The 21,322-nt window shown below is 40.1% G+C and overlaps 1 protein-coding gene across 5 annotated transcripts in view; it reads left to right on the top strand.

Annotated features, from left to right (window-relative positions):
* Positions 1–21,322, top strand: part of BCAS3 (BCAS3 microtubule associated cell migration factor) — a 1,702,410-nt gene that overhangs the window by 854,906 nt on the left and 826,182 nt on the right. For all 5 annotated transcript variants that reach the window (XM_082245731.1, XM_082245733.1, XM_082245734.1 and 2 more), the window contains one exon: positions 8,545–8,645. In XM_082245731.1, coding sequence (XP_082101857.1) covers positions 8,545–8,645 — 101 coding nt within the window. The remainder of the gene's footprint in view (positions 1–8,544; positions 8,646–21,322) is intronic.

Here is a 21,322-nt window from a genome sequence, read left to right as displayed (position 1 = left end):
TTTAATATGGGTAAGGGTATTCATGAAATATTTGTTTTTATTTTTTTATTTTTCTTTTAGCAAAAAAGAGTATAGAAACAGTCCTGTGGCCCCATCATCTCCATCCACCTCTTCCATTATCTTACATGGTGATGGGAATCAATCAAAGTACTTCCATACTGGGAGGCATGCAGTGGCTTCCTATTTATCAAGTAAAAATACTGAAGGACAGGAGGGAAGATATCTATTTTTTTTGTAAGCAAAACGTGTCCTGTAAGGTGAACAGGAAAATGTATTAAGAGCATTGTGACAATTCTGCAAGGTTTTCAAAGTTCTCCAGGACTTATTAAGTCAGTTGTTTTTTTGCTTGTTTGCTTTTCAAAAAAAAAATATATATATATATATATATACTGTGTGTGTGTGTGTGTGTGTGTGTATATATATATATATATATATATATATATGTATATACATACATATACTGTGCATGTGTGTGTATATATATATATATATATATATATATATATATATATATATATAATAAAATGTTTCTCATCATACCGTGGAATGATATAGTTTAACTAGCATTTTTTCCAAGAGAATTTCATAAATCATATTTCTGTTAGCTGAACCATCACTTACAGTTATTATCATTAGCCCCTAATTTATATCTGCATTAACGTGATTGTCTATCAAAGCGGCAATGTTCCATTGGTTTTCTAATAAAAGTTAGTCTAGATTGAGATGGCCCTTAATAAGTGGCCAGACCTAACTGCACCAAACAGAAATCAATTTAGAAATATTATTCCAGGGCCTTTTTTAGGACAATTTAAAGTATTTTGACATTGATTTTCAGGATGCATTGTCCTGCAGCCGTGGTTATTCCTGTATTGGTGTAATCAATAAGAACGATACAGAACAATTTACAAGGAACTTTCCTTAATTAAAATGACCTCATATTGGACAGAGCTGTCATTTTTCAGAGAGAAGAACCATAAAGGAATTTGGTTTGAGTTAAGGAATGTTGTACAGTATGTCCATCATCCGTCAATCTACTGTATTTTTTCACAATTAAAGTTACAGTGATTTCTTTGTCTGCTTGATACAAAATATGGAGTTCAACCAGATAGTGAGTGGATAATATAAAACATATAAAAATTGATACTGAGCTAAGTTCTAGCAACAGGGAGAAGTTGTCTGCCTCCTTTGAGTCACAAACATAAGATTATTAAAACTAAACTGGGAATCTAAAGGTGTAAAATGATTAGGAAAATGTTGAACAAAAGCAGCAGAGTGGCTATATAATAGATCATACTGACATGTAGAAGTCCACTTTAGAGTATTGTGGAGCTTCACTATTTTCTTTCCATAATTCAGAAACTTTACTGGTAGATCCATTGACATCTGCCTAAATTGTCCATATAACAAGGTTTCCCAGTATCTTCTAATGATCTATACTTATAAGTAGCAGACAGCTAATATTAATATTGCTTAAAAGAGAAGTGCGGGAAACGAAAATAACAAACCTACATATTCACCTAGCTGGCTGCAGCATCAATTCAATGCTGCAGCTGTCCCCTGCCACCTCTACACCAAACTGAGCAATCAAAGACCGCTAATCGCTCGGTTCCTTGCTCCACTCTAAGTACAGAGCCTTAACTGTCTGCAGCTAGCACTGTGCTCTGCCCCAAAAGTGCTCACTAGAGCACTGGACTATGGAGGGGGCAGGAGTGGCTGGCTCAGGCTCTCAGCGATGTGCAGAGAGGCTAAGCTAGCTGCCGGTCAGGCATGTGGGCAGATCCTGACATCCCTGCAGAGCCTGCACTGGCTTTAGCCTGCTGTCAGCTGAATCTGGGTCACAGGAGTGCAGATCTAATGGCACTCCTGTGATCCATAGAAGAAGTATGGTCAAAAGAGATTTGGCAATATTTCTCTTTTTAAACATTTGAATCAAATCATTTCTATGAATCACAAGTTCACGTGCAACTATAGATGGTCGTACAGAGACCAGTATTTTAAGAAGAAAGGACTTTTTTAGAATTCCCTGCCAGTAATTAGCTATTGTATAGGTAGCCCCCAGCTCTTGAAGCTGGCATGTTTCTTTATAGCGGATCTTCACTGGATCTGAGTACCACAAACCAAAAACACTATATATTCATTTTTAATATCCAAAACAAATTCTCCCATCAATCTATACCCCCATGCTTTATTTTGTTGAGAAACCACTTAAAAAACACCCCTAGCATCTTGAGTAGGGGCAAATGATTCATGCAGCATTTTCAGTATTTCACAAAAGTGAGTACACCCCTCACATTTTTGTAAATATTTTAATATATATTTCCATGTGACAACCCTGAAGAAATGATACTTTGCTAAAATGTAAAGCAGTGAGTGTACAGCTTGTATAACAATGTAATTTTGCTGTCCACTCAAAAAGCTCAAGACACAGCTATTATTGTCTAAACCGCAGGCAACAAAAGTGAGCACACCCCTAAGTGAAAATGTCCAAATTGGGCCCAATTAGCCATTTTCCCTCACTGGTATCATGTGATTCGTTAGTGTTACAATGTCTCAGTTGTAAATGGGGAGCTGGTGTGTTAAATTTGTTGTTATCGCTCTCACTCTTTCATACTGGTCACTTCAAGTTCAACATGGCACCTCATGGCAAAGAACTCTCTGAGGATCTGAAAAAAAGAATTGTTGCTCTACATAAAGATGGTCTAGGCTATAAGAAGATTGCCAAGACCCTGAAACTGAGCTGCAGCACGGTGGGAAAGACCATATAGCAGTTTAACAAGACAAGTTCCACTAAGAACAGGCCTCGCCATTGTCGACCAAAGAAGTTGAGTGAGTGTGCACAATAAAGCCCGCAAATAGTTTGCTGAACACATGCAGACTAAGTACATGGATTACTGGAACCATGTCCTGTGGTCTGATAAGACCAAGATAAACCTATTTGGTTCAGATGGTGTCAAGTGTGTGTGGTGGCAACCAAGTGAGGAGTACAAAGACAAGTGTGTCCTGCCTACAGTCAAGCATGGTGGTGGGAGTGTCATGGTCTTGGGCTGCATGAGTGCTGCCAGCACTGGGAAGCTACAGTTCATTGAGGGAATCATTTATGCCAACATGTACTGTGTCATGCTGAAGCAGAACATGATCCCCTCCCTTCGGAGACTAGGCCGCAGGGCAGTATTCCAACATGATAACGACCCCAAACACATCTCCAAGACGACCATTGCCTTGCTAAAGAAGCTGAGGGTAAAGATGATGGACTGGCCAAGCATGTCTCCTGACCTAAACCCTATTGAGCATCTGTGGGGTAGCGCAAGGTCTCTAACATTCACCAGCTCCTTGATATCATCATGGAGGAGTGGAAGAGGACTCCAGTGGCAACCTGTGAAGCTCTGGTGAACTCCATGCCCAAGAAGGATAAGACACTGCTTGAAAATAATAGTGGCCACAGAAAATATTGACAATTTGGGCCCAATTTGAACATCTTCACTTAGGGGTGTACTCACTTATATTGCCAGCGGTTTAGACATTAATGGCTGTGTGTTGAGTTATTTTGAGGGGACAGCAAATTGAGACTGTTATACAAGCTGTACACTCACTACTTTACATTGTAGCAAAGTGTCATTTCTTTAGTGTTTTCACATAAAAAGATAAAATAAAATATTTACAAAAATGGGAGGGGTGTACTCACTTTTTTGATATACTGTACTTTCTAGAATCCACCTGCCCTGAACTCAACCATGCATGCAGGAGAGTGTGTTGGGAAAACCCCTCCTAGTCCCCTTCCCTTTCTAAGGCTCCTGGGATGTTTCACATAACTTGCCTAGGCAAGAAACCAGGAAGTAACTGAAGAAATAAAAAAAAAAAAGTTTAAATCAAGTAAATATGATTTACTTTCCTATCTATTTACTAAAACTAGCAGCATGAATATTAAAAATAATTAATGTTGATAGGGAGAGTGAAGTTCCACTTTAACACCAATTAGCTACAGCTAAGCTCTAGGTAAAGCTGGCCATAGGTGGATGAGCAGGTTCATTGTACCCAAGTCAATCCACTGATCGACTTAGGTATAAGCAGCATGTCAAATTTTTCAGCATGCAGTTATTGCCAGCGGCTATAGCTGCTAGCAGTAAATGCTGTGCTCTCCCAGCAGGCATGGTTCCTCGCGACCCTCCCTACTGGGAGAACACAATAGCTCGGCGGAGGGGATTCCCCCATCAACACAGTCATTGATGGGTCCTGAATAAAAGGGGGCTTTTGGCGTTTTTGAAAATGCACTTTAAATTCTTTAGAGTTATTTTACGTTCTGAATATTACATGCATGTGTTCAGTGACTTGCCCTGAAGATCCTATATATATTTATATATATATATAAAACACTATATTCTCAATAGTATTGGGACACCTGCCTTTACACACACATGAACTTTAATGGAACCCCAGTCTTAGTCCGATGGATTCAATATTGAGTTAGCCCACCTTTGCATCTACAACAGCTTCAACTCTTCTGGGAAGGCTATTCACAAGGTTTAGTAGTGTGTTTATGGGAATGTTTGACCATTCTTCCAGAAGTGCATTTGTGAGGTTAGACACTGATGTGGATGATTAGGCCTGGCTTGCAGTCTCTGCTCTAATTCATCCCAAAGGTGTTCAGTCGGGTTAAGGTGAGGACTCTGTGCAGGCCAGTCAAATTCCTCCACCCCAAACTCGCTCATCCATGTCTTTATGGACCTTGCTTTGTATACTGGTCCAAACCATTTGGTAGAGGGGGATTATGGTGTGGAGTTGTTTTTCGGGGGTTAGGCCTGGCCCCTTAGTTTTAGTTAAGCAAACTCTAAAGGTGTCATCATACCAAGACATTTTGGACAATTTCATGCTTCCAACTTTGTGGGAACAGTTTGGTCCATAAAGACATAGATGAGTGAGTTTGGGGTGGAGGAACTTGACTGGCGTGCACAAAGTCCTGATCTCAACCCGATAGAACACCTGTTTGTCCAACATCAGAGCCTAAACTCACAAATGCGCTTCTGGAAGAATGGTCAAACATTCCCATAGACACACTCCTAAACCTTGTGGACAGCCTTCCCAAAAGAGTTGAACCGTTTATAGTTGCAAAGGGTGGGCCAACCCAATATTAAAACCTACAGAATAAGACTGGGAAGCCATTAAAGTTAATGTGCATGTAAAGGCTGGCCGTTATATACAGTGGGTACGGAAAGTATTCAGACCCCCTTACATTTTTCACTCTTTGTTATATTGCAGCCATTTGCTAAAATCATTTAAGTTCATTCTTCTTCCTCATGAATGTACACATAGCACCCCATATTGACGGAAAAACACAGAATTGTTGACATTGTTGCAGATTTATTAAAAAAGAAAAACTGAAATATCACATGGTCCTAAGTATTCAAACCCTTTGCTGTGACACTCATATATTTAACTCAGGTGCTTTCCATTTCTTCTGATCATCCTTGAGATGGTTCTATACCTTCATTTGAGTCCAGCTGTGTTTGATTATACTGATTGGACTTGATTAGGAAAGCCACACACCTTTCTATATAAGACCTTCCAGATCACAATGCATGTCAGAGCAAATGAGAATCATGAGGTCAAAGGAACTGCCTGAAGAGCTCAGAGACAGAATTGTGGCAAGGCACAGATCTGGCCAAGGTTACAAAAATATTTCTGCTGCACTTAAGGTTCCTAAGAGCACAGTGGCCTCCATAATCCTCAAATGGAAGACGTTTGGGACGACCAGAACCCTTCCTAGAGCTGGCCGTCCGGCCAAACTGAGCTATCGGGGGAGAAGAGCCTTGGTGAGAGAGGTAAAGAAGAACCCAAAGATCACTGTGGCTGAGCTCCAGAGATGCAGTCAGGAGATGGGAGAAAGTTGTAGAAAGTCAACCATCACTGCAGCCCTCCACCAGTCGGGGCTTTATGGCAGAGTGGCCCGACGGAAGCCTCTCCTCAGTGTAAGACACATGAAAGCCCGCATGGAGTTTGATAAAAAACACCTGAAGGACTCCAAGATGGTGAGAAATAAGATTCTCTGGTCTGATGAGACCAAAATAGAACTTTTTGGCCTTAATTCTAAGCGGTATGTGTGGAGAAAACCAGGCACTGCTCATCACCTGTCCAATACAGTCCCAACAGTGAAGCATGGTGGTGGCAACATCATGCTGTGGGGGTGTTTTTCAGCTGCAGGGACAGGACGACTGGTTGCAATCGAGGGAAAGATGAATGCGGCCAAGAACAGGGATATCCTGGACAAAAACCTTCTCCAGAGTGCTCTGGACCTCAGACTGGGCCGAAGGTTTACCTTCCAACAAGACAATGACCCTAAGCACACAGCTAAAATAACGAAGGAGTGGCTTCACAACAACTCTGTGACTGTTCTTGAATGGCCCAGCCAGAGCCCTGACTTAAACCCAAATGAGCATCTCTGGAGAGACCTAAAAATGGCTGTCCACCAACGTTTACCATCCAACCTGACAGAACTGGAGAGGATCTGCAAGAAGGAATGGCAGAGGATCCCCAAATCCAGGTGTGAAAGACTTGTTGCATCTTTCCCAAAAAGACTCCTGGCTGTATTAGATCAAAAGGGGGCTTCTACTAAATACTGAGCAAAGGGTCTGAATACTTAGGACCTTGTGATATTTCAGTTTTTCTTTTTTAATAAATCTGCAACAACGTCAACAATTCTGTGTTTTTCTGTCAGTATGGGGTGCTATGTGTACATTCATGAACTTAAATGATTTTAGCAAATGGCTGCAATATAACAAAGAGTGAAAAATTTAAGGGGGTCTGAATACTTTCCGTACCCACTGTATATATATATATAAATTTTTGATCGACCAATATCATTTTTATACCACCAATACCGATATTTTGGTCATTGGATATCGGCCGATATTGGCTGATATTTTCGTACATTAAAAAAAAAATTTTGGGGGTTTTTTTAACCACTTTTGCCCGTCCTATAGGCGATTGACGGCGGGAAAGTGGTTGCATTATCCTGACCAGACGTGATCGGTGATGCAGCGTGTCACTTTGACACACCGCATCTCCGATCTCAGTAAAGAGCCTAGTGACGTAGGCTCTTTACCATGTGACCAGCTGTGTCCAATCACATCATGACATCACTTCCGGGTACTTGGCGGTGCCGAATTCAATGAAATGGAGACCCAGTTAGGCGGCGGCAGTGAAGGCAGGATTCCCGGGTCTCCCGGTGGGACAGGAGACCCGGGCGAGCCGCAGAAGGCGGGGGGAGGGGGGGGGACGTCCCCTCCTGCTCCTTGGAATGACAGCTGAGCGGCTTCTCAGCCGCACCGGTTGTCATTACAAGACAGCCGACCATCGGCTATGGACACCAGTACCAGGGTGATGCCTCTAGCTGCAGGCATCACCCCGGTACAAGCACTTTCCCAAAATATCGGCAATATCGGTAAATCAAAAGGCCGATTCCGATATATCGGGGAAAGTGCATATCGGCCCCTGATATATTGGTGTTGCCGATAATCGGTCGATCACTATTATATATATATATATATATATATATATATATATATATATATATATATATATACATATACACAAAGTATATATGTTTACTGCCTTGCCAAATACAAATGAAGGTCAAACCTGCTTGGACTGTTTCTGGTTGTCCCTGTCTTATGCATGGTTACTGCTGCCTCAGGGACACCCAGAAACAGTCCAAGCAGGCTTGACATTTATTTTTATTCAACAAGTCAGCCTTTCTCCCAGCAGGTTCTCACATAGCAGAAAGAGAGGAAGCTCTAAAGTCTTAAGGCCCCTTTCACATGGGTATTCCATCTGTCCATTTTTCATCAGTCTGTTGATGGTTGAAAAACGAACAGCAATTCATTCCTATAGGCAAACGGATGTAAGTGAACATCGTCCATTACGTTAGTTTTTTGTCTGCTTCCGTTCAGGCCCATTTTTATAGGGCCAATTCACACTATGTGCGGTGGCAGAAGTTTTATCGCATTGTAAAATGTCGATCACTGCAGGGATACACAGGAGACAATTGTTTTCTATGTGTCCCATTCACACTGCAATGCAGCCTAGTGTTGTGCTGCAGCATTCTGCAATAACATGCAGACTACATGGATCAAGTCTGCACTTTTGTTCCCTTTGAAAATGGATAAAAAAAAAACTGATTTAATCAGATGATCATCTGTTTTCCATCCATCCTGTTTTTTTATAAAATGTGTTAATTTACATATTTTAATGTACTTTATGAACCAAAAGTTAACATGTGACCCAGGTAGTGGTCAAAAAAGGAAGTGACATCATTGTCATCTTCTGTCATTAATTATAAAAAAACTGATGTAAACGAAATCCAAAATCTGACTGAACAGATGACGCCCGTGTGAAAGGGGCTTTAAGTCAGCTCACATACTGTAAATAAAGGCCTGGGCACAGCTGACTAATTAGTGAGGTCTAGCTAACTGGTCTTGTTGTAAAACTTTTTCTGTTCCATCTTAAATTCCTTTCTTTAGTTTGTTTAACATGCACTTTGCACTTTCATAGGACTCCACAATGGAATGAGTTACAACCACCATTCAATGCAAATCATCCCTTGTTGCTGGCATCTGATGTGGTGCAGTATTATCAGTACCTTCTGGCTGGATGTGAGTATACTGTTTGATTTAGAACTGTGGCCTGCCAATAAAAATAATGTGCTGCTTAATTGTGGGTACCTTGGTACTGTTTTCTCTGCAAAGTCCTACAAATACCTTTTGAACTTACTACTGAGGTCCACTTTTAGTCTTCCTGTGATGGTGTTGCAATTATGCTGTACTGCTTCTGAATTCAGAGCAGAGTTGCCACTATCATGTAGACTGTGTTCAGTTCTGCAGAACTCACTTACAAAAGGATATTGATAAGATAAAACGAGTTCAGAGACGGGTAATACAAATGGTGAAAGGTCTGGGGGGTAAAACAAATTGACTTTAGGAACTTAATATGTACAGTCTGGAGGAAAGAAGGTAAAGGGGAGACGGTATTGAAACTTTTAAATACATCAAGGGGGTGAATAAGGTTCAGGACGGCAGTTTTTCCAATATAAGACCCCAAAATCAAGAACACGAGGATATGACCTCTAACAGGAGGAAAGGGAAGTTGATGTTTGGAATAAACTTCCAGCAGAGGTAGTAAGCCAGTCAACCATAAATGGCTTCAAAACTGCTTGGGACAAACAGGTCTATACTTTGGCTATAGGCAAAAAAGATAATGAAAAAAAAGCAAATACAAAAAAAAAACAGGCAGGCTCAATGGACTATTCGGTCTTTTTTCTGACATAACTTTTCTATGATTCTATGTTTTCCTGCTTGTATTGCAGTGAGAAAATGTTGCAAGGATTGGGGCTATCAGCAGTGTCACTGCTGGTTCACAAGCCTGTAGCTTGTCATCAGCACCTGACCATGCCTAGTCCTGCCTCCTGCTTTCTGGATTGGCAGCACGGCTTCTGTTGTTGAAACCTTCACACTGTAAGCTGCAGTGTTTGGGATAAGGAGCATGTGAGACACAAATGAAGGAAGAATTGGATTAGTCATTGCAGCTTGGGGGCACTTGTGTTTGTTCGCTCCCGAGCACTGCTTTGTGTGTCTATAAAACATACAGAGCAGGACTTAGCCCTGTCCTCCTCCTTACTCGTCACTGGCTGTGATTGATAGCAGTGGGAACCAATGAAGAGAGGGAGAGCCGAAACTCTCGTGCACATCGCTGGGATAGAGATCAAGCTCAGGTATGTATTTGGGGGGGCTGCATAGATTGCAGTAAGGTAAAAAACCTTCCGTCTTTAAAACCACTTACAGTTCTTCATCCTCTTCTAGTTGCCAGTGTTTCATTTTTTATATATATATATGCTGGTTTATAATTGCATATGCATGTGTATATGTGCCTATGTGCATAACACATTTGGATTTCTTATCACTTTCTGTCCAAGTGACAGTGGTCACCGAGTTGATTAGAGAGATAATTAGAGAGGGCAAATCTTTGTATTGGGGACACAGACAGCACTAAAACCATATAAGAGGTCCTAACCCTTAGTACTGCAGTTAATACGTACAGCAATAAAACATGGGAGCAAATACGCCTAAAATTCAGAAAACCACATTAAAAAATACATCACAGTGCATAAAACATTCTTTAAAACATGTTTTTAAATATGCTTTTTGAAGCATAAGTTGTTGCTTTCATTTTAATCTTCATTAAAAGTCATGTTCCAGTATCCAAATCTGAAAAGGAAAATGTGACTCAGGAAGGTAATACTGGCGCCAGGTTAAAGCTGGTGGCTTTACCTGTCCTTAAGAGTTTCATGCAAACTAAAACCTCCAGTAACACATAAGGCTCAACATCTTATGGCCTTTTGCTGCTGGAATATTATAGGCCAAGTGATATTTCTGCCATCCAGGAATATGTGAATGGTCCTATATTTCTCCATTTGCAGCTGCTGTCAAATGATTTCCTAATCTGGCAACGTGCTTTTCTAAAACTTGGAAGTACCTTGGAAGCTGTAAATTGGTAACGGAATTATTTCAGCACATTTCAAAGAATATATTCCTGATTCCTATTTGATGATTGCTTTTGGTTGTACATTGACCTTCCATGTCTACACAAAAGAATATTTGTCCTGTGATTTATCTTAAATCTGTAAATGTAAAGGTGTTTTTCTTTACACTCCCTGAGTTTTTGACACCATTCACATCTGGTCACTTTGATCTTGTTTATGTGTAATATCTGGTGCAAATAAATCCTAGAATAAAAGCAGAATAAAATGCATTATTATATTAACCATTTTCACACCCCAGTGGTGATTTAAAGAGGACCTTTTAGTAATAGTTAAAAAAAAAAAAAATCTGTACCTTCTGTATCTTTAATCTGCTGCAGTCAGGAAATAGCATTTTCTCTCCTCTTCCCAGTGCAGAGTGGGCCCTAACAATACATTAATCTGGGTGTTTGAGTCAGTTCAACTTTATTTTTTTAAAAATCAACTCAGTTTCACAAACCGAGACACAATTTGCTATCAGTTACAGCTGAACAATATCAAATATTTTTTTGAGATTGGAGTACTTCTGGAAATATATTTGTTACTTCAAATAAAATTGTACCTAACCGTAAGTCAAATTATAGTGACAAGCAAAATCTCTGCGCACATACTTATGGCACTTTGAGGTTTAGTACCTGCCTTCCAAGTGTTTTGCTTTGATGTCTCCAGTTGAAAAGTTAAAAATAATGGTGGAATTCTGCTTGTGACATTGGTTTTTAATTTGGAGAGGAGGGTAAAAGCTTTGGTCCAGTCCTCCTCAGATGACTGACTGAGCAGAAAGAGTGTCAATATTTATAAGATAGTGGCACACGGGTACAGAGCCCACCAAAATCACACAAACACCATCAGTTCCTAGGGGTAGAAGGAGCTCTTGTGAAAACCTGCAAGAGAAAAGAGTGGGGAAAGTCCTTTGCACTATCCCATAGATTCCCTGCTGAATGCTAGGTACCCATCATTTGTTTACTAACTCGAAGCTGCTGTAAGTTCAATTATGACTGGTTGTCAGTGGTTACTGAACAGCACATAGTCATTATACACTATATTGTCAAAAGTATTAAGACACCTGCCTTTACACACACATGAACTTTAATGACATCCCCGTCTTAGTACGTAGGGTTCAATATTGAGTTGGCCCACTCTTTGCAGCTATAACAGCATCAACTCTTCTGGGAAGGCTGTCCACAAGGTTTAGGAGTGTGTCTATGGGAATGTTTGGCGTTGGACGAGAAAGCCTAGCTCGCTGTCTCCACTCTAATTCATCCCAAAGGTGTTCTATCAGGTTGAGGTCAGGAATCTGTGCAGGCCAGTCAAATTCCTCCACCCCAAACTCGCTCATCCATGTCTTTATATACCTTGCGTCTACAACAGCTTCAACTCTTCTGGGAAGGCTATTCACAAGGTTTAGTAGTGTGTTTATGGGAATGTTTGACCATTCTTCCAGAAGTGCATTTGTGAGGTTAGACACTGATGTGGATGATTAGGCCTGGCTTGCAGTCTCTGCTCTAATTCATCCCAAAGGTGTTCAGTCGGGTTAAGGTGAGGACTCTGTGCAGGCCAGTCAAATTCCTCCACCCCAAACTCGCTCATCCATGTCTTTATGGACCTTGCTTTGTATACTAATCCAAATCATTTGGTAGAGGGGGATTATGGTGTGGGGTTGTTTTTCAGGGGTTAGGCTTGGCCTCTTAGTTCCAGTTAAGGGAACTCTAAAGGTGTCATCATACCAAGACATTTTGGACAATGCTCCCAACTTTGCTGGGAACAGTTTGGGGATGTGCAGGCTGTGGAGGAACTTGACTCGCATGCACAGGATCCTGACCGCAACCTGATAGAACACCTGTGGGAAGAATTAGAATGGAGACAGCGAGTCCAACATCAATGCCTGACCTTACAAATGCGCTTCTGAAAGAATGGCCAAACATTTCCATAGACACACTCCTAAACCTTGTGGTCAGCCTTCCATGAAGAGTTGAAGCTGTTAAAGCTGCAAAGGGTGGGCTCAATATTAAACTCTACAGACTAAGACTGAGACGACATTAAAGTTCATGTGCGTGTAAAAGCAGGCATCCCAATACTTTTGACAATACAGTGTACATCTGATTAAATAAGCCAAGTGGCCTTTTCTGTTTTAGTAAACACTACCCAGTCACATGCAATCAAATCTTAACCACTTTAACACTGCTCACTGTGCTGCTACTGCGGCACAGTGGCTTGTTATCTTCTGGCGACGTAGACCTACGTCACCAGACATTCCCCTCTCTCGGCGGCGCGCGCACGCCGCTGGAGGCTTGATCCCGCTGTATTCAGTCACAGCGGGAGTCGGGCCAGGATAGGAGCGGCGGTGATCACCGCTGCTCTTCCCTGATCGTCGGGGATTGAGTGTGGAGATCCGCCCGCATGTGTAAACAAAGCGGGCGAATCTCCTAAGTGACAGGCAGGGTCAGATTGCAGGATTTAGCATAGCTGAACCTGCAATCTGTGCCTGTGTCACATAGTCCCCTCCCCCCACACACGTTAGTAAGTACCAGGCATACATTAACCCCTTGATTACCAATAAAAGTTAACCCCTTCCCTGCCAGTGTCATTTTTACAGTAACAGTGCATATTTATAGCACTGATTACTGTAGTAATGTCTCTAGTACCCCCAAAAGTGTCAAAAATGTCAGTCAAGGGTCCGATCTGTCCACTGCAATGTCGCAGTCCCGCAAAAAAAATCGCAGATCGCCGCCATTACTAGTTAAAAAAAAACAATAAAAATGACATAAATTTCCCGTAGATAGTAGCTGCGATAACTTTTGCTCAAACCAATCAAAATACGCTTTTTGCAATTTTTTTTTCCAAACATATGTAGTAGAAAACAAATTGGCCTAAAATGTTAAAAAATTTTGATTTTTACATTTTTTTGGGGGGGAATTTCATATAAAAAAATTTGAAAAATATTGTTATTTTTTCAAAATTGTCGTTCTTTTTTTGTTTATAGAGCAAAAAGTAAAAATCGCACAGGTGATCAAATACCACCAAAAGAAATCTCTATTTGTGGGGAAAAAAATCAATTTAATTTGGGTACAGCGTCGCACGACCGCGCAATTGTCCGTTAAAATAGCGCAGTGCCGAATCGCAAAATATGGCCTGGTCAGGAATGGGGTAAAATCTTCCGGTCTTAAAGCGATTAAAAATACGCTCATTGAGAATTTTTTTGTCAAAGACATGTAGCTAAATACATTTTGGCCTAAATATATGACAACAATTGAATATATTGGATATTTTTTAACTGTCAAATTAGAAAAATATTGTTATTTTTTCAAAATTGTCGCATTTCTTTATTAATATCGCAAAAAATAAAAATCGCAGAGATGATCAAATACCCCCAAAAGAAAGCTCTGTTTGTGGGAAAAAAAGGACGTAAATTTTGTTTGGGTACGGCGTTGCATGACCGCGCAATTGTCAGTTAAATTCGCACAGTGCCGAATCGCAAAAAGTGGCCCAGACGTAAGACAGCAAAATCCTCCGGTGGTAAAGTGGTTAAAGACACTTGTTTGAACTTTTCACAAGCATTGCACGTATATAGAGTGCAGTCTGTGGATTTACCTGAGGTACAGTTATTGGATGACATTAGCAGAAAGTTATGGTTCGATATAATATCACTTCCCCCAATAAGGTTAATTGCTAGCAAATAGCTAAATGGGATTTTAAGGTGAATGCTGCAGCTGTCTGCCATGTTAGCATTAAAAGGAATTGTGGCGCCATTTCAGGGTCACTATTTGTATCTGTCTATCACAGTAAGAACATGGCAGTTTCTCTCAGTTTCATTCTTTTGTATAGCATTTCTGTCAATTGTTGGGCTCCATTAAGTGTGCAAGGGAAATAAAAGCCTCAATGACCAAGCCACAAGGGGCTGTGTATAAACTCTCTCTTTGTCCACAGCCAGAACATTACATTAGGTCTCATTATCCATTTATAATAAGTGACCTTTGCCCCCTGGGTCATTGAAAAATACTCAGTGTGCTTTTCTAACACTAGGTACCTCCATCAGCAGACTGATGAAACAATGAACCGTCTGCTTGTCTCATTGAAGGGGACACTTAGCAGGTTTTTATAAATATGAGGTTACAAGCCAAGCCCCTTAAGCAAACCATGGCGCTTTAATCTTTCAAACATAAGTGAAGTTTGAAGATGTTTTTTTCTCTCCCATGCTGTTATAATTTTATTCATTCACATATAAATATCCGGACTAAAAATGACATTTTATTCACTCTTTGATTTTGAAGAACAACTCCAGGTTAAAAAGCTAATAGGAAGCTATTGTATGAACAGTCATGTTCTAGTGTTTGGGACCTTTGTCCCCAGGGCTGCAATAAGTGGTGCTGCACAGATGTTTGGTTATTTTAAAGGTCATCTGTGACATCTGCTCTGAAATCTTCCGTGCTCTTACATACACCTATACAGGCAGACGACTGCAGCCAGCGTGTCATTTTCAGCACAGCATAAGAAAACTACTAATGTGAATATTCCACACAACAAAACTACATGATTCCTGACCCACTTTCTCGCCCATCTGTCCTGTGATCGCCTCTACCTCTACAGCTCAGAACTAGCATTGCTTAAAAACTTTTTGTCAGGCATCATTTCTAATCTTTTTTTTTGCTATATACTGTAGCTGGTATATACATTATGCTTAGAGTGTTTACTGCACCTGCGGTTTACATGTAATGTATAGAAAACCTGTTGATATGTAAAGCATGTAGTATCCTTCGATTTGTTCTATTTGGCCAGATTTTTTTTTCTTTTTATTTTTTTAGCATGGGTCTTGGGGAAGCCCTGAACACTTATGCAAAGCACAACACTGTGGTTTGTAGGGTTGCAATAAGGCCAAATGAGGCACCAAAAGTAAAACAAATTAGCAATACAACAGACAAGGCACTTTAAAATACTAAGGGTCCTTTCACACTGCTTTCCGCCCGCGGACTCTGTTTTACTCAGTGGGGATAGATCCGCCAATCTCCGCTGAGCAGGTGGGTGACAGCTCAGTTTCCGCTTACTTTGCAGAGACAGACCTGTCAGGGCCCCGCTCTTCTCTATGGGAAATCAGATGATAACAGACCTCCTGTCCGTTTTCATCGGATTCTATCCAATCTGATCCTCCAGACGGATGGAAAATAGGGTTTCCATCCGTCTGGATTTCACGGACCACATCGGATCGGATAGCATCGGGTGTCAGCAGATATGTCACCGCTGCTCTATAGGGGTGCATGGAGCATCTGATCAGGTCCGCCTGAAAAACTGACAGACAGACCTGATGGGAAAGTCCGTGTGAAAGGGCCCATTGTAGTATATTGCAGTTCAGTGCATTCTACATGCGTTATCTTTCCTGCCTATAACTCATGGGTGTAAATAAAGCTTCGCTATTTGTATTCTATGTACAAAAACATTTTCCTTAAGCCTTTAGACCTATAGCTGAACTCCAGACAAACAGCATAATGCTCATATAGAAGCTGTACTATTGCACAGAGCAAATACTGTAAGGCTGGGTTCACACTGGGGCGGCTTCAAAATCGCCCGTTTCTGAAGCTGCCCCATGCAGCGTGACTTCAGCAGGGCTTGCAAACGACTTCTCTAATAGCAGTCAATGCAAGTCGCCCCCAAAGTAGGAACCTTTTTTGCAGGAACCTTTTTCTAAGTCGGAGCGACTTGAGTTGCTCCGATTAGAATGGTTCCAATGCACTGAATGGAGCGCGACTTGTCAGGTGGCTAAGTCGATTGACAAGTTGCCCCAGTGTGAACCGGGACCATGTATAACATGTTTAATATTTTAATAAAAAAAACAAAAAACAAATGTGCCTTTAGAAATACTTTAGGCCCAGTGCACACGTACCAAAAGTCCAGCCAACTTTCAGTACATGTGTATGTTCTGTCTGTTCAACAGAAGCCAGTCTAAAGACCTACTTCTTTCACACAGTCTTGTTGGAAAACCAATGGCTGCAAGCGCTGATCAGTGTATTCTTGCGGGGAGGGGAGAGCAGGAGGGATCCCGGCATCACATATTGTTATGTTGTGTTGGAGGAAAAAAAACCTAAGGCTGGGTTCACACTGGTGCGAATTGGATGCGGGTTTGTAGACTGTGACCAGCTCTCAATGGAGCCTGTTCACACAGCTCCGGAAAGGCTGTGGAGCAGTTTGCAGAAGGGTCCTGTTCGTCTTGTGGTCCGTTACAGGTCCGAATTCAGCCAAAAATTCGGACTGAATTGGGACCTGAAACGGTGAACAGGGACGCACTGGACCCCCTGCTGCAAGCCTCTCCCTGCACAGTGTGAACGCAGCCTGAAGGTGTATACCCACCTTCTAGTTTACTCTGATCAGCCTTAATTAACTCCTTGTTCTCCTTCTCCTTATTCTCCTCTCCTCTTATTCTATTTTTACATTATGCTATATGAATGGGAAAATTTAGCAAATTTAAAGTAGGTGTTATCCCAGTTTGGCTTTAAAAGTACAAATACACTTTGTTGCCTGATTTGAAAGGGACAAAAGTAAGAAGAAAGTAAGGCTAAGTCTTATCTAGGGCTAGGTTCACACTATTGTGGGTGCGTGAGGCTATGTAAATTGCATGCATTCCCACAACCACAGCAACAATGCACTGCTGTTTAGCAGACTCGAGGGGGGGGGGGTCTATTACTTCCCAATGTCATGCCCGCGCATTGGAAAGTATAGTGTGTTTTCTCATGTGCGGAAAGATGCGAAAATGCATGGTACCAAGGCACCACTCAGTTTCTGTGCGGCTGCATTTCCTGCAGATACAGAAGTCCATTCAAATGAATAGGCTGCTATGCCTGCAGGGAACTAGATAATTGTGAACATAGCCTAAAGCAGGAAAATAGTTCATATAACCTAAAATGCTTATTCATCAGTTTTTCCTGACTGGAGTCATGGGGTCAGCAATGCCTAGATGCCCAGGCCAAATTTAGTAGCGTCCATATGCATTGTTAACTTAACTAAAACCCTATGATAGATTTGTTTACCTAATGTTTACACTTTTTTTAAGGAGATTTATGTCCTTTGTCTAGTACATTCTTTAGCTACCCTTCTTGCAGATGGGCAACATTTTTAATAAATGTATTTTTAACTTTAACATCCTATAATATTTGTGAGCAGGAATAGAAAAGTAAATGAAGAATTTTGTTGAAATTCCAGTTTGAAAGTCTAGTTTATAGACATCCTAATAAGATTGCTTTTGACTTGCAGAAAACTCTGGCCTGCCTTCACATATTTTTAACATGTGACTGTATGTATATTCTATTCCAAATATATTTTTTCTCAATAATTTTCAAATCTGCTTCTCTGAAAAAAAAGCAGGACACAAAAAAAAAGCAGTTTACCAAGCAGGACACAAAAATAAATTAAAATTATGATCAATATTTTCCCAAGCTTGCCAAAGTATTTTACAGTATCTAGGAAGAGTAGGCCCCATTACAGAGTTGTCTAGGAAAAGATTTATACCTTAGAGCAATCAAAGCTCTTTGCCCCCAGCCAGCAGTATAGACACATTGCTCTCTGCCTCCAATTTACAGATTCCATTCTGGTTGAACTATGAGGTTTTTCCACTAAAAAGGACTTTGAAAATCAGCTTTATGTCTCACACACAGCTGCAGAGAATGAATCAATTTAAAATTGGATCATCTGCGTGTTTTGAATTAATATTTCCGGTTTGAGGCCTGAAAAGGCTTATTTTAAGTGGAATATTCATCAATCTTTTAGAGACACCTAAAAACGTATGTAAATATTTTATCAGGAACCTATGGAGATGTAAGGTATCTGGAACCACCTCCAAAAACATAAATACGAGATCTGGATTACTAAATGGTTACATTTAATAATGCCTTTGAAGTTTCAGATGGTATCTTGAACTTTCAGACAATCAATAGCCTAGTTAATTTCTTTTTAACGTGCTGTGCAAAGTATGTCCCAAAGTAAGCAATCCAGGCACCACTCCAGTGGCTTGACAGCTTAATATTAAAACAATATTTGTGTAATTTTCTTTTTTTCACGTTGTGGACTTCTTTTTGGAAAATAATTGTGCTGATGCAAAAAATTGTACTGTGAGTTTTTTCTCGTAGGGATTTGGAATAGGCTTAGCAGTTCCTTCCAAGCCAAAGCAAGCCAAATAAAGAGAAGATGTACTACATAATGTGCATTACTGTTAGAGTATAATAAATCAGATCATTCACATGTTACATTACATGCAACACATATTGTAAGTACCTATTACATTAAATGCTCACCTGTTCTGTTCAAATCAGAGGTACTTGCTGCAAAAAATAACAGAAGTACACCACTTTTAGATACCTGACTGTTTTTTTCTTGTCATTACTCATGCTGTTGCTTCTTGTCCCAGTCCTACAGTCAGTATGGCTGCTTTGGTTGCTGATGGAAAACAAGATGAGAAGAAGCGAGCATGTACAGCAAAAGGGTTAAATAAAATTGCCTAACAGGAATGCACACATACTTTGTCATTCATACAGTACCCTTGTACCACCACCGATAGGAAAAAAAAACCTTTTTTGTGGTTTAACCCTTTAAGGGAATGGCATACCTGCCTTTACATATTTTATTTATTAGCAAACATATTTCTTTCAATTGTAAATTATTTCTTTATCTTTTCTTATCCGATATCTTTTGTCAGTTCATGTTATTGTTATGTGTTATTACAGATGTATAATTTAAATATTTTATAATGAGGCTTTGTTGGGCTACTAAAAGGCTCTGATATTGTCAGAATGGAGTCACTGACAAGAATTAATATATTAACTCATATGCTGCATTGCCTGACAAATTGCTTACTAAATACATCAAAATTTATTGGTCATTCTATGATTTAATTGCCTAATGGTTGCATTACAGGGCAAGGGAAATCCATTAATTATACCATCCTTCACCCTTAGGAAATGTAATCATATAAATATAGATTTTGTTTAAGCAACATTCTCTACATCGCAGAAGTACTGTTTGTGAACAATTGTATGACTTTTGTGTTAGGAAGGACCCTTTTACATGTGACATATGTTAAGATAAAAAAGTATTTTTGACTGCATTTTTACTTAGTTTAAAACCATAGGGCGCATAGAGAGAGTAAAACTTGGGTGAGAAATGTTTTAGTCATCTATATCTGTTGTTGTATTAAAGTGTACTGTAACTTTTTCTTAATAGAGTGCAGAGGGATACGAACCCCTGTCAGTTTTTATTGCTTTCTGTGCCCCCATTAAGGCAATCTGTTTGGCCTAACTACCATTATTGAGAGCTAAAGTAGAAGAAAATCTCAGATTTTGGGTTGTCCCCAGAACAGTAATAAAGGGGAAATTGACCAATAGAGACACTTGTTCTGGTGACCTTGGGGTCCCCAACCAGTTTCCCTAATTTGAAGGGGTTTTCTCTCACTTCCTGTTTGACTATGGGACAGGAAGTGAAAGGAAATCTCTGCAATGGGACACAAATGGCGGAAAAAAAAATCTGGCAGGGGTTTATAACCTTCCCTTGCTCTATCTAAAATTTAAAAAAAGTTTTGTCTATAGTTCTATTTTATTATTTATGGGTTGTTCTTATTATTTGCACATGGCTAAAAGTTTAATTCCTATGAATTTCCTAGCAGGTAACATTCACTGAATGGTAAAAGGGCACTTTGTTTTTATAGCCTAACCAAGGAAGAAAGCAAATAAACAAGAAAGACAAGCAAAAATTTAGATCCAACTTGATGATGAGGCAACAGAGACAGTTGCATCAGCACACTGTTCCAGTAAAAAGTATTTTCTAAAACAAATACCCAACAACAGGGCTGATACTGCATACATTATATCACTATTTATGTGTCTTGACACAACTCATTATTACTAGCTAAAGGCAGCATTGCAAGCCTCGGTTAATTTTAAGAAATTTTAGCTGCAAGCTGACCACTTACTTTGTAAGTGTTGTCCGTTGACTGATACCTCTTTTATGTTACGAAGCACTATACGTAAGCATTAAAGTAGAATTCTAGCCAAAGCCTAACTAGTCCTAAAAACTAACCTGTGCACAAAAGATGCATATGCTTACCCTTTTTCAGTCCGCTCGGGTCCAGTCATGTGATCCACTGTGTCAGCCAGTGGCAGCTTCACATGGGTGCTGCGTTATTTTAACTGACAATTGGGCGGTCGTGCGACGCTGTACCCAAATAAAAACAATGTTCTTTTTTTCCCACAAATAGGGCTTTCTTTTGGTGGTATTTGATCACCTGTGAGATTTTTATTCTTTGCGCTATAAACAAAAAAAGAGCGACAATTCTGAAAAAAAAAAACAATATTTTTCACTTTCTGCTATATAACATTCCCTTTAAAAAAAAATTAAAAATCAACTTTTTTCATAATTTTAGGCCAAATTGTATTCTGCTACATATTTTTGGTAACAAAAATCCCAATAAGCATATTTTGATTGGCTTGCGCAAAAGTTATCGGGTCTACAAACTAGGGGAAAGATTTATGTCATTTTTATTTATTTTTTTTACTAATAATGGTGGCGATCTAAGATTTTTAGCGGGACTGCAACATTGTGGTAGACAGATCGGACCACTAACTGACATTAGATAAAAAAAATTACACCATGCTTGAAAGTCGGAACTGGTTACTATCATTTTTGAATCCCAGCACTGAAAATACCCCATTGTATGCTGTAGGTTCCCGCAGGGATTCCCCACACCCTTTGTTGAGGAACATTACGTAAATATATATGTTATGTAGG

This window comes from Pelophylax lessonae (genome assembly GCF_965119305.1).
Source record: "Pelophylax lessonae genome assembly, chromosome: 2".
Lineage (NCBI taxonomy): Eukaryota > Metazoa > Chordata > Amphibia > Anura > Ranidae > Pelophylax > Pelophylax lessonae.
The sequence above is the reverse complement of the archived record's forward strand: the minus strand, read 5'-3'. Positions and strand labels throughout refer to the sequence as shown.